Source organism: Xenopus laevis, chromosome 7S (assembly GCF_017654675.1).
Source record: "Xenopus laevis strain J_2021 chromosome 7S, Xenopus_laevis_v10.1, whole genome shotgun sequence".
NCBI classification, from domain to species: Eukaryota; Metazoa; Chordata; class Amphibia; order Anura; family Pipidae; genus Xenopus; species Xenopus laevis.
The window spans coordinates 23,957,611-23,971,788 of NC_054384.1; the positions used below are offsets into that span (position 1 = coordinate 23,957,611).

At 37.4% G+C, this 14,178-nt stretch overlaps 1 protein-coding gene across 1 annotated transcript in view; it reads left to right on the plus strand.

Annotated features, from left to right (window-relative positions):
- Positions 1-14,178, plus strand: part of LOC108697196 (1-phosphatidylinositol 4,5-bisphosphate phosphodiesterase epsilon-1) — a 220,328-nt gene that overhangs the window by 119,295 nt on the left and 86,855 nt on the right. Inside the window, exon 4 of the mRNA XM_041571012.1 lies at positions 4,212-4,528. Coding sequence (XP_041426946.1) covers positions 4,212-4,528 — 317 coding nt within the window. The remainder of the gene's footprint in view (positions 1-4,211; positions 4,529-14,178) is intronic.

Here is a 14,178-nt window from a genome sequence, read left to right on the forward strand (position 1 = left end):
TCAAAATGCTAGCTTCAGAACTTTAAAAATATCATAAAAAGAATGTGTCATGAATTTATTAAATGGGTTGTTGACCTTTAAATTAACTTTTAGTATGTTATGGAATGGCCCATTCTAAGCAACCTTTCAATTTGTCTTCACTATTTATTTTTTATATATTTTTTTAATTATTTGCTTTTTTCTTCTGACACTTTCCAGCTTTCAGATGGGGTCACTGACCCCACCTAGAAAACAAATGCTCTGAAAGGCTAAACATGTAGGGGCACATTTACTTAGGGTCGAATATCGAGGATTAATTAACCCTCGATATTCGACCGTCGAAGTAAAATCCTTCAACTTTGAATATCGAAGTCGAAGGATTTACCGAATTTCCTACGATCGTCCTAATCAAAGGATTTTAATCCATCGATCGAACTATTTTCCTTCGATCAGAAAATTGTTAGGAAGCCTATGGGGACCTTCCCCATGGGCTAACATTGATGTTCGGAAGGTTTTAGGTGGCGAAGTACTTAGTCGAAGTTTTTTTTAAAGAGACAGTACGAACGATTTTTAGTTTCAATCGTTTGTTTCGAAGTCGAAGGTCGAAGTAGCCAATTCGATGGTCGAAGTAGCCAAAAAAATACTTCAAATACTTCGAAATACTTCTAAAAGTTTTTTTTCTTCTATTCCTTCACTCGAGCTAAGTAAATGTGCCCCGTATTGTTATTGAAACTTTTTATTACTCGTCATTCTATTCAGGGCTCTCCTATATTCCAGTCTCTTTACAAATCAATCTATGGTTACTAGGGTAATTTGGACCCTAGCAACCAGGTTGCTGAAATAATAACCTGGAGAGCTGCTGAATAAAAATCTGAATAATTTAAAAACCAAAAAGAAAAATTTAAAATTGTCTTAGAAAATATCACTCTCAAGGTGAACAACCCCTTTAAAGGAGAACTAAAGCCTTACTAAAGAAATAAGCTAGAAATGTTGTACATTATGTTTTGGGCTTCTGTACCAGCCCAAGGCAGCCACAGACCTTTAGCAGGGAAGATCTGTGTCTCCAAAGATGCCCCAGTAGCTCCCCATCTTCTTTTCTGCTGATTCACTGCACATGCTCTGTGCTGCTGTCACTTACTGAGCTTAGGGACCCACTCACAATATACAGTACACATAGAATAGAAATGTCACAATATAAGGCTGATTAGTAATTAATACAGTAAATTACTACATGGTAGCTCAGAAACCAGTGCAATTAGCATCAGAATTTAATTATCAGCCCTGTAGCATCAGCTTATATTGCAGATAAACCTAATTTTCTGCTTGATAATTTGCAACGACCCCTAAGCTTAGCTTCTCAACAGCTTCTCAGAGTCCACTGAGCATGTGAGTGTCACAGACACTTTCCAAGATGGTGACCCCCTGTGACAAGTTTGAAGTCCTTGATCATTGCTGCTATTGACAAGCTGAAACTTTAGGCTCATACAGTAAGTTCAGTATAAAAAATATTGCATTTTTAACCATATTAATTTTTAGGGTTTAGTTCTCCTATAAGAGAGGATAGATGTAGTTATTTGATGTCTCATTGCAGGTACAGTAACAGCAAGTGGTATTCTATAATATTCATGACTAATGTTAATAACCTATTCTTTTCCTATTCTATATAACCTAAGCTACAAACAGATAAAAAAAAGAAAAAGAATTATATGCTGCGTTGTTGTTTAAAAGTAGCTGGGTTTATTGTGTCTTTTGCTCATTAAAAAAATAAAACATTTTAATTGAATGGGAACAGGAACAGGAAATAGTCCTTAGCCTGTTGGTTAGTTGTCGGATTTGTTTTTTACTCCATAGCAACAGATGCTTTCCTGGTTAGCTGCAGCTTATGTGGATTTCACTCTGATATTAGGAAGATCTCTTGTTTTGCTTAATGAGACACTAATAGCAAACTTTTTTTGTCTTATCGGAAGGTTTAGGAAAATGGGACATTTTTCTAATGCATTATCGTTAGATATTTATTTTAGTTTGTGTGCTATGGTGATTCTTTCTTATACCTCTGCCTTCTCACTGTAGACACTGCTTGTTTAAGCATGTATACCAGCTAACTAATCACAGGTCTAATTGTCAGCTTCCTGAAAAACTGCACACATGGGGGCACATTTACTAAGCTCGAGTGAAGGATTAGAATGAAAAAAAACTTAGAATTTCGAAGTTTTTTTGGGTACTTCGACCATCGAATAGGGTACTACGACCTTCGACTTCGACTTTGATTCAAATGATATGAACTAAAAAACGTTTGACTATTTGACCATTCGATAGTCGAAGTACTGTCCCTTTAAAAAAAACTTTGACTGCATACTTCGGCAGTTCAAACCTACCGAGGTACAATGTTAGTTTATGGGGACCTTCCCCATCACTTTTCTAAGCTTTTTTGATGAACAAAAATCCTTAGATCGATCGATTAAAATCCTTCAAATTGTTCGATTCAAAGGATTTTATCGTTTGATCGAACGATTTTTACTTTGATCGCTCGATCGTGGCACTTTCGCTAAATCCTTCAAATTCGATATTCGAATTTGAAGGATTTTACTTTGAGGGTCGAATTCGGGGGTTTATTAACCCTCGATATTCGACCCTTAGTAAATGTGCCCCTTGTTGTTATGCTTCGGTCCTTTGACTCATTGCTGTAATCCCTTGTATGGATCCAAAAGGTGTGACTTCATCTGCACCTAGTAATGAGGACATGTGTTATACTTGTGTTTTTCCTCTCCCTGTATTATCCTGAATCAGTTTGCACAATATTCGGATTCGGTTCAGGATTTAATTGTTCGATCAAACGATTTTACTTTGATTGTTCGATGGCCAAATTCAGTGAAAAATACTTCGACTTTGATATTCGAAGTCGAAGTATTTAATTCGAGGGTCAGATTTCGAAGTATTTTACACTTCGAAATTCGACCCTTGATAAATCTGCCCCTTAATTTTTAAATTATTTTCTAGAAGACTCCGGAATGAAGATGCAAATTACGGAAAGATCCGTTATCTGGAAAACCCCAGGACCAGAGCATTCTGGATAACAGGTCCTATACCTGTATAAGTAGGGCCAATATACTCTGTACCCCTTGATTGTTAAATTATTGTTTCCTGTTTGCTACATTCACTGTAAAGCATTATAACTTGCTAACACCATATAAATAAATAAATAAATAAATAAATAAATAAATAAATGATGATGATGATGATGATGATGAAGAAAAAGTACACCATTCTCACTACAAAAAGCCATTCTGAACCCTTACATATACAGGTATGGACTCTGTTATCTGGAACCCCGTTTTCCAGAAAGCTTCAAAGACCATCTCCCATAGATTCCATTTTAAACAAATAAAAATGTAAAAAATTTATAAAATCTCTTTAAAAATTGCCTACAATAATCTTTATTGGAGGCAAAACAGTTCTATTGAGTTTATGTAATGCTTAAATGATTTTAAGTATCAAAATGTGAGATTAGAACCACCCATGTTCTATTCATTCCTATTGGATTTCTAAAAGCATATTTATCAAATGATGAACTCTATTGATAAATACTATTCTACGAATCCCATAGGAAATCCAATTTCACTTCTGAAATGACCATTCTCATGGTATAGACATTAAGGGGCCGATTCACTAACTTCACTAACTTCGCCATCTAAAAGCTACCGAACTCAATGTTAGCCTATGGGGAAGGTCCCCATAGGTTTCCTAAGTTTTTTTGATCGAAGGATATTCCTTCGATCGTTGGATTTAAATCCTTCGAATCGAACGATTCAACGGATTTTATCGTTCGATCGCACTATTTGCGCTAAAATCCTTCGACTTCGATATTCGAAGTCGAAGGATTTTAATTCCCAGTCGAATATCGAGGATTAATTAACCCTCGATATTCGACCCTTTGTGAATCGGGCCCTAGGTAAAGCTCATGCTAGTAGTAATATTGTAGTGCAGGCTATCCAATCTGCATATGTGGAGCCAGGGATGTGAATTAAATTCAATAATTTAGATTCTTTTTTATTCTATCATTGTGAGAATTATACCAGTACATTGTCTCCCTCCAACCTTGACAGTTTTATTTTGTATGGGCAAATGGCTCTTGAATTTGACTATATCAATTCACAATTTACATGATAAATCAAAATTCTGATATAATAATACCAAAGAATCAATGTAATATATTTTTATGTATGTTTCTTTAGAACGCCATCCGTGTCCAGCTATGGCAACATCAAGTACATCCCCGGCTAGTGCAGCTGGACTCAGCAAAGAACTGGTGGATCTGCAACACCTCATCCAGTTCCCAGAAGAAATTGCAAGCATCCTCACAGAGCAAGAACAGGAGATTTACCGGAAAGTGTTGCCTGTCGACTACCTCTATTTCTTGACCAAAGATCTCAGCAACGGAGAATGTGACACTAACCTGCCAGACATAAAGACATCACTGTCCTCGTCACTAAGAAAACTGAGGAATGGAGAACACGATGCAGTGGAAGGACTTGTGGCAAGATTTAATGAGGTAACTTGTATTAGAATTATTCTTTTTAGTTTGGCCCCATGTAGTGGCAGGTGCTCTTCAAGCATTAGTTCCTGGGAGCAATTAGAGTTCCTCTGAGCAACTGTATTTGTCATTTAAAGTGGCAAATGGCAAAGTTTGATTTTTACGTGAATCTCCCCTTCAAATTTATGACTGATGCTGGAAAGAGCCCGGAGGACAATTTAGAATTCACAATGAAAATGGATAATGACAGAACAGAGTTTAAAACGCTAGAGGAAAAAGATGTCATACAGGATGGCATACAGGTTTTATTAAGTACCTTTCTATTGGGAAGATTTATTCATTGATTCATTTTCACTGTTGAAATTTTGCAGCAATTTAACAAATTAGATTTAAAGTCAATGCGAAGTGTCAACGTTTAAAAAAATCCTTATCATGTTTTTTTTTCCTGGATTGCAATTTTTTTTATGATTGCATCTGTTTAAATGGCACCTGTTGGCAAAATATATTATCCCCAAACAAAGATGTTGGCCAATGGGCTGGACTCTGGTTGGGAGTAACCAGGGCGATCCTGGCCCCTCCGCCGCCTGAGGCAGCAGCAGCAGTTGCTGCCCCCCCTCCCCTGGAAATTCGCTCTTAAAGTACCAGGAGCAGCATTTTTGCTGCCCCTGGTACCTAGTGGGGTGCTGCCTCCTCAAGCAACAGCCTCAACTCGCCTCATTGGCAAAGCATCCCTGGGAGTAACAGTAGTTTTTTTTTCTTTTTTTTAATGCCCCCCCTCCAGCACTAGGTCACCTGCACCGGGAGGGAGCTCCTAATTTGAGCAGCCATATTGGGGCACATGCATGCAGAATAATGAGCAATGCGCATTCGCTCTGGCTGACTGAGCTCCCTCCTGGTGCGAGTTTCCTAGCGCTGGTGGGGGCAATTTTTTTTTAAAAATCTACTGATACCCCCACCCAGAGTGAGGACTTTATTAGCCCTCACCTTTGGTTGCCAATAATATATTTTGCCAACAGGTGCCCTTTAAGCTGCAAGTTTTGCATTTTTTTTTTCGCTTTGAAAATGAATAAATCTGAAAAACTCATCCCCAGTTCATTCGCAATGCGTATAAATGTTCTCATTGCAAACATTTTTTAAAACACTTTGCCTCTCACATGACAGTAGGATAGTGATTGTGAATTTTAAAGTTATGTGCACAGTGTAAAAGTTGTTATGTTTACTCTGCCTTCAAGCATTTCTTAAAAGTTCGCCATGCACAATTAAGATATGCAATGCAATAAAAGCCTAATGAAGAATATAACACTGCGACATGCTAATTTTTATTTCTTATTTGTGTGCAAATATGTTCTCTGCAAATTTTATAAAATTTCCCCTTAGTGTCATATTTAAAAATGTGAAGCTATGAATATATGCAGTGAAAGATATTGGACCTTGGAAAAAAATTGCAAATAATTATCACAACTATCATGTTTCCAAATAATTTACAAAATGTAGTGTTTTCCCAGGATTTCATAATCATTGAACCTTGCAAAGCAAAAGTTTGTTCCTGAAAATACAAATTGTGTGAAGCTGTATCTGTGACAAAGGAATAAGGGAAAACAAGCAATAAAATCAGTGTCTCTTCTGTGTGTATTTCCATGGGCACTTCCTCTTGCAAGGAATGCCATCTGTGAACGTCCCTGTTTACAAATTTGCTGGGGAATTTTTAAATAGAGTCTCATGCTTTTGTTGGATTCAATGGGCGAGTGCTTGATGATTTTTCTGGCCATACTAAATTAAAAAAATATGGTCTATTTACATTGAACGAGCAACAGTCCAGTACAAAGGCTTCTTTAAATAATTTTGCAATCACATGTTAATGTTTTGCCCTCTCTGATTTTAGAAATATTAAATGAAACAGTTTCTTTATTAGCAACTCAGGTTCCATGATCTGCCCTATGATTGCTTCTTGCCATCAAGGGGCTGATTCATTAAGGGTCGAATATTAAGGGTCGATATTCGACTAGGAATTGAAATCCTTCGACTTCGAATATCGAAGTCGAAGGATTTAGCGCAAATTCTGCGATCGCACGATCGAAGGATTATTCCTTCGATCGAACGATAAAATTTTAATCCAACGATCGAAGGAAAATCCTTAGATCAAAAAAACTTAGCCAAGCTTATGGGGAAGGTTCCTATAGGCTAACATTGACTTCGGTAGCTTTTAGCTGCCGAACTAGGGGGTCGACAGTACTTCGACTATCGAATGGTCGAATAGTCGAACGATTTTTAGTTCGAATCCTTCAATTCGAAGTTGTAGTCGAAGGTCGAAGTAGCCCATTCGATGGTCGAAGTAGCCCAAAAAATACTTTGAAATTCGAAGTTTTTTTACTTCGAATCCTTCACTCGAATTTAGTGAATCGGCCCCTAAGTGTAGTTATATTAAAGTATAAGGGGCAGATTTATCAAGGGTCGAATGGTAAATTGTAATTTTCTAATTGTTTTTTTGGTCGAAACTCACAAACTCGAATTGGGAATAATCCAAACTAGATTTGAATTCTAAGGGGCCGATTCATCAAGCTCGAGTGAAGGATTCGAAGTAAAAAAACTTCGAATTTCAAAGTGATTTTTGGGCTACTTCGACCATCGAATGGGCTACTTCGACCTTCGACTACGACTACGACTTCGAATCGAAGGATTCGAACTAAAAATCGTTCGACTATTCGACCATTCGATAGTCGAAGTACTGCCTCTTTAAAAAAAACTTCGACCCCCTACTCAATGTTAGCCTATGGGGAAGGTCCCCATAGGCTTGCCTAAGTTTTTTTTGATCGAAGGATATTCCTTCGATCGTTGGATTTAAATCCTTCGAATCGTTCGATTCGAAGGATTTAATCCTTCGATCGAAGGAATAATCCTTCGATCGTTCGATCGTAGCATTTGCGCTAAATCCTTCGACTTCACTATTCGAAGTCGAAGGATTTTAGTTCCTATTCGAATATCGAGGGTTAATTAAACCTCGATATTCGACCCTTGATGAATCGGCCCCTAAATGTGAGATTTAGCAAACCTTTACCCTGGGAATAGTTCTAATTAGACTATTCACCACCTTATACACTTCGGGGCACATTTACTATTGGTCGAATATCGAGGATTAATTAACCCTCGATATTCGACTATCGAAGGAAAAATCCTTCGACTTTAAATATCGAAGTCGAAGGATTTACCGCAATTCATTTGATCGAACGATTCGAAGGATTTTAATTCATCGATCGAACAATTTTCCTTCGATCACAAATTGCCTAGAAAGGGGGACCTTCCCCATAGGCTAACATTGGTGCTCGGTAGGTTTTAGGTGGCAAAGTAGGTGGTCAAAGTATTTTTTAAAGAGACAGTACTTCGACTATCGAATGGTCAATTATTCGAACGATTTTTAGTTCAAATCGTTCGATTCGAAGTCGAAGTCTTAGTCGAAGGTTGAAGTAGCCAATTCGATGGTCGAAGTAGATTTCTTTTGAATCCTTCACTCGAGCTTAGTAAATGTGCCCCTTCAAGTATAAGTCAATGGGAGAGGTCCAGTGACCCATCCTGACATTCGAGGTTTTCCTTTTGGAGGAAAAAACTCAATTCGAGTTTAGTCGAAATAGAATCAAATTTGATTCTAGGTTTTCAAGTCAGTAATATTAGTTTGAGTTTTAGACATTCAAATTTAATACCTTCCCAATCGAATTTCAAATATATTCGAATTCATTAGAGTAGAAAAAAAATTCAAATGAATTCGAAATGTGACTTTCGATAAATGGGCCTCGGGGAGGCCCATTTATCAAAGGTTGAATTTTGAATTCACGTGAGTTTTTAAAAACTCCCCTAAACTCCCATAAATAAAAATTTGATCGAAATTTTTAAAAAAAATCTCATTTGACTTTTTAAAGGGCCAGAGAATGAAAAAAATTCGAATTTGAATAACTTCCATGTCGAATTTGACAGTTTTGATCATAAAAAAAACTCGAAAATTCGAATTTTGAATTTAATTTACAATTCGACCCTTGATAAATCTGCCGTAAAGACAAGAGCAAGCAGATCCCTGCCCTGAAGATATTATAATCTAAGCGGGTGGGTAATTTACAGACACAAATAGGAGTATATCACGGGTGCCTGTGCAAGAGCACCCTCCTTAGCAGTGAGACACTTGTGCCCTCTGTGCTCTACGTTCTGCACCAGATAAAAAATATGGTGCTCAGTGAGCAGCACAGCATCAGGATGAGAAGCTAGTCCTGTTCTTACCACCATTGGGCAAGCAGTCTACATGGTCTATACATACCATAACAGTATGCCAGCATATTTGCATGTACTAAAGGTATAGTAACATGTTAAATAGGAATGCACAGAATCCAGGAATTGTTTCGTAGTTCAGCCAAGATTCAGCCTTCTGATTCGGAATGCCTGACCAAATCCTGAAAATCACATGACTTTTCATCAGACAAACAAGGAAGTTCTCTATTCCCCTTCCTCCCCCTGATTTACATTTGCAAATTATTCATATTCTGTATTCACTCAAACCATTTAACAACGGATTTGGGATTTGCCAGAATCCAAAAATCGTGGTTTTGGTGCATCCCTAATGTTAAATGCAGCAGTCGTCCTGTTTTAATAACATAGGTCCAACCTTGTACCACTTCTATAACCCATACAAAGCCTTCAACAATTAGCTTGAATTCCTTTAGATCAGGGATCCCCAACCTTTTGAACCTGTGAGCAACATTCAGCAGTAAAAGGAGTTGGGGAGCAACGCTAGCATGCAAAATGTTCTTGGAGTGCCAAATAAGGGCTGTGATTGGCCATTTAGTAGCCCCTATGTGGATTATCAACCTACATTGAGGCTCTGTTTGGCAGTGCACCTGGTTTTTCTGCAACTAAATCTTGCCTCCAAGCCTGAAATTCAAAAAGAAGCTCCTGCTTTCAGGCCACTGGGAGCAACATCCAAGGGGTTGGAGAGCAACATGTTGCTCACGAGCTACTGTTGGGGATCACTGCTTTAGAGTAACTAGAGTCATGAAAGTTATTGTTTTTGAGAAATGATGGCCAGTATTTTTGCGCAGAACTGTGTAATTAAGAGTTCCCTGCTGACTTCATTTGACCAGAGCTATTGGGGGCTGTAGATCCATCACAATGACACATTAAACATGATTAAAAATAGATAGAAACTGAGAAATACAATATTTAGGAGTGTCTTTCCAAAAGTCAGTCATTTTAAGCCTTGGAATGATTTGGCAGAAAGAACCATAAGTTGAAATCTACAATCACAAAGCTTTATTGGCTCCCACTTCCCACAGTCTCCATGGCTGGTTGGAGACTGATTGCCGGCCACTTATTATAATTTGTGTATATTCTGTAGCTGTGCTGTTGCCAAACTGCCTCTCCTGCTGCAGGAGTAACACAGGCTAATGGATTACTCATCACTGAGGCTGTGTGACAATGTTTGTTACTTTTTATTACACATTTATAGAGTTAAGTCTGCCAAATCTCCTGATATGTCATTGAGGAAACACAGAAACACAGGGTGCTTTTTTTTAAATATAAGCTTAATAGTTTGTAAGTAAATTTAATATAATGAAGAGCTAACTAGACTGATACATAGGGACACATAAGTATGCTCTTTATCTCTGTCCCTGTAAAAGCATTGGTTTCCCTGTATTTAATATCCTTCCAGAGACTCTGTTCCTGGCGAGACAGAGATGAGAAGTGGCTGCATCATTAATGACTCCCCATTCTCCATCAGTGAATGAATTATAGTCTAGTGAGGTTTTATCTTTAAAAGGAACATATCCATATAAATAAATTGGAGTTGTTTGAAGATGGGTTGTAGGGAGTTATCAAAATTCAAATTTTTCTGATTATTTAATTTAAAAAATGTCTGAAAAAACTAGAATCCACGATTTGACCTTATTTATTATTTTAAAAGCTTGATTTAATTGGATGGGGGAAAACTCAATATAATCGAGCAATAACCTGAATTGTACAATTTTTTCGGATTTTTTTCCCGAAAACTACGATTTTTTTGTATTTTTGCCTGAGAAACCGGAAATAGACCTCTCCCATTGACTTATATATAACCTCAGCAGGTCTGAGATGGCGGATTTTGGGATTCAGACTTTTTGCAGCCTCGGGGTATAATAAATCTCGAAAAATTCAAGGTTTTTTTTTTTCCACTAAAAATTTGGATTTTGTAGTAAAAAAAAACTTGAATTTTTCGAGTTTTTAGCATTTGGACTTTAATAAATAACCCACTAAGTGTAATTCCAGAATATGTCAATTCCCTACTGCCCTGCTACTTCTGCTGCAGTTGGATTCAAACCTTCAGATGCCAATTTGGTATAGAACAATAGGTATGGAATCTATCACCAAGAAACTCCTTATTCCGAAGGGCCCAATGTATGGCAAAAGTTATTATTAAGTAGATTTCTATTTAAACAAATAATGCTTCATTTTTGACTAATTTTCTTTTTTTTCTGATGGAAATAGACATTGCCTTGTACTTGATGTTTAGTAGCTACAAGTATGACATCAATTATCCAGAATTCTTGGGACCTGGGATTTTTCTGTAATCAGGATCAATATACCTTTGGTCTACTAAAAATCATTAAAATGTTAAATAAACCCAATAGGTTGTTTTGCCACCAATATTTATGTAGCTTAGTTACCATTAAGTACAAGGTACTGTTTTACTACATAGAAAAGGAAATAATTTTTAAAAATCAAAATAATTTTTCTTAAAATGGACTGTATGGGTGATGGCAGTCTTGGAATTCAGAAATTTTTGGGCAACGGGTTTCTGGATAAGGGATCAAATACCTGTAATATATCTATTTTTGAATGGTTGTTCACCTTTCAAACACTTTTTTCAGTTCAGTTGTTTTCAGATTTCTCACCAGAAATAAAGACTTTTTTCAATTGCTTTTCATGTTTTGTGTTTCCCCAAAATTGAAGTTTAAGGTTTAATGTTCCTGTCTCTTGTGTTTCAGTCTGACAGCTCAGTGATCCAGGGGCATCTGAACTGTTATAGTTTTCTACATTTAGTTGATACAATTAGTTGATTTCTCAGCAGTATCTGTGGAATATTAGCAACTTTTGTGTCAATTCTAACAGTTGCCTTTAATGAAACTCAGGGAATCTGCTCAGCAGGGACAAAGATAAGAAATGTATCAACTAATGTAGCAACAGTTACAGAATAGGCGACCCTGGTGATGGTGAATGATCCTGCATAAAATATTTCGGTCTGCCGGCTTCAGGCGCCTAAATTTATAGATTTGAGCCCATCCCTTTTGTGACCTCTAGAGGCGGACCGGGCCAGGTGCAGGTTGGGAGTGGGCAGGTTAGGGTCTGGTACGGGTCGAGAATTTCTCGACCCGCACACCACTAGAAAACTCTTCTAGAAAACTATAAAACAACTAAACTGAAAAAAGTGAATTTCCCCTTTAAAGGAGAACTAAAACCCAGCTAATTTCCAACCCCTCTCCAAGCTCCCTCCACTGCCTTCCTCCAAGCTCCCTGTCTGCCAATCTGCCATAAATCTGTTGTGCAGTGGAGTTCAAAGGTACCACTAATCATTTCGGGTAATTTCTCAGATACCAAGTATGCAGCTGATACAAGACATACATTTAACTGAGCATGCTCCTACATGATCCCTGTTGTAAATCTAACAGAAGTGCATCAGAAGACAGGGGAAGATGGCACCTTTGGAATCAGATGCACAGTTATGCAAATTTATTAACATGGGATTAAACTGTGAGATTGTGCATGCGCACACAAATTTTAATGGTCAGCGCACTCAATAAAAAAAGAGTTTTGTGTGAAAACACATTTTGTATCAGTTTTAAAAATTATGTACACAAGTTTAAAAAAATTTTTTTCGACATAGCACAAAAGGAATTAGAACATGGTTGCGAGGAGGGAGCTTGGAGGAGGGCAGTGGAGGTTGGAAAAGAATGGACTAGGGTTTTGTTCTCCTTTAATTGTTTATAGTATCTTAGAGGAATGGTGCTCCACTCCACATTACAGAAAGACTCTTTTTTGTGATAAAATCCCAGGTCCCAAGTATTCCAGATAATAGATCCATTGCCTGTAAATTGCACATAAGTGCAGCGAAGGTGCTGAGCATCAATCAATATCACAGGCCTGCCACATTTCAAACATGTACCTAGATGTTTTAGATATCCCTAGATGTTTTTAAAGGTGCTCAGCTAGTTATGCAGTCTGAATGCATGATAATACTGGGTACTGGATAAGTACAGGTGCCCTAGGCAACCCGGCCAGTCAGCCCCCAAACCCATGTGCACACGTGTCCGAACGTACCAGTGCCCAAAAGTGACTGTGTGCATGCGCAGTAGCAGAAGGGAGGGGGGGGGGAGTGACTGAGAGGGGAGTAGATTAGAGGGGAGTAGATGAGAGGGGAGAGCTACAGAGATGTTGCTCTTTATTTAAAATTTGCTAAGTATTTATTAAGACTAGTTCTACTTTAAAATATTATGATTAGTCTTTGCCTCCTGTATATCTAGAGCACGTTTAGCTTTCTTTCTAACAGGCTTAGAGAAAGTTATAGTTAAAGTACAAATTTGTTTTATGAGAGTATTTTACAACATCCATAAATATTTACAGAACCTAGAATAAAAGTCCATGGGCTTAATTTAGCTAGCTTCTGTTTGCACTGGTAACTATGATGTGCCAAAGTAATGTATTGCTGTGCTTTTCAAAGCCTTAGGTGGACAGGATTCACTTCTGCTGCTAGAATGTAAGAATAGTGCAAATGGTAAATTGTTCTTATTGAAAGGACAGTTTAATACAATAGCTGCATCTATAATGTGACATTGTGTAAATGCTAAATCATTATCAACAGTTCCTGCCAACAATCCATTTTCCCTATCACAAGTGTATGCACCCATGGGGCAGTGTCATGGGGACCCATTTAACCTATCAGTAAGTTTTTTAACTGTTTTAGGAAACCAGAGCAAGACTTGGGGGGGGGGTGCATCTAGCTGAACGTCTTTCTTTCTGATTATGGAGAAAAAAAGGTTTTTATTTTAACAGAAAAAAAAGTTTTTTTCTGTTAAAATAAAAACCTTTTTTTCTCCATAAGTCCTGTGTGTGCTAGCTTCTTTTGAGCCATTGTAAATACTAATACATAGCTCTGCACCCAGGCACCTTATACCAATATACGTGCTGTGCCGGCATTTCCAGTTATATATATATATATATATATATATATATATATATTATATAAGTACGTATATATATATATATATACTGTATGTACAGTTTTCACACTTTTACCGGATCACAAGTTGGTGGCGGGTGCAGGGTCAAAAGTGTATTATATAATATCGCAGAAGGACCCGCACTTCATATGTAGTGAATCAAACGTGTTTATTTAATAATGCATAGCCAACGATTCACTACATATGGAGTGTGGGTCCTTCTGTGATATATATATATATATATCCTTAGTCCTTGCTGTCTGGTTCCTAATAAGGAGCACCATAATTCCACTTCTACCTTCTTTAGTTTAGTAAAGCCTCTGGTTTCTCCCTTTTTGTAAACAGCCCATTTCAAGTGTCCATTATTGAAAAATCAGAAGCTCTTCCATAATGTAATGTAATGTGACCTCTCCATATACAATCAAGTCTTCCCCTGGA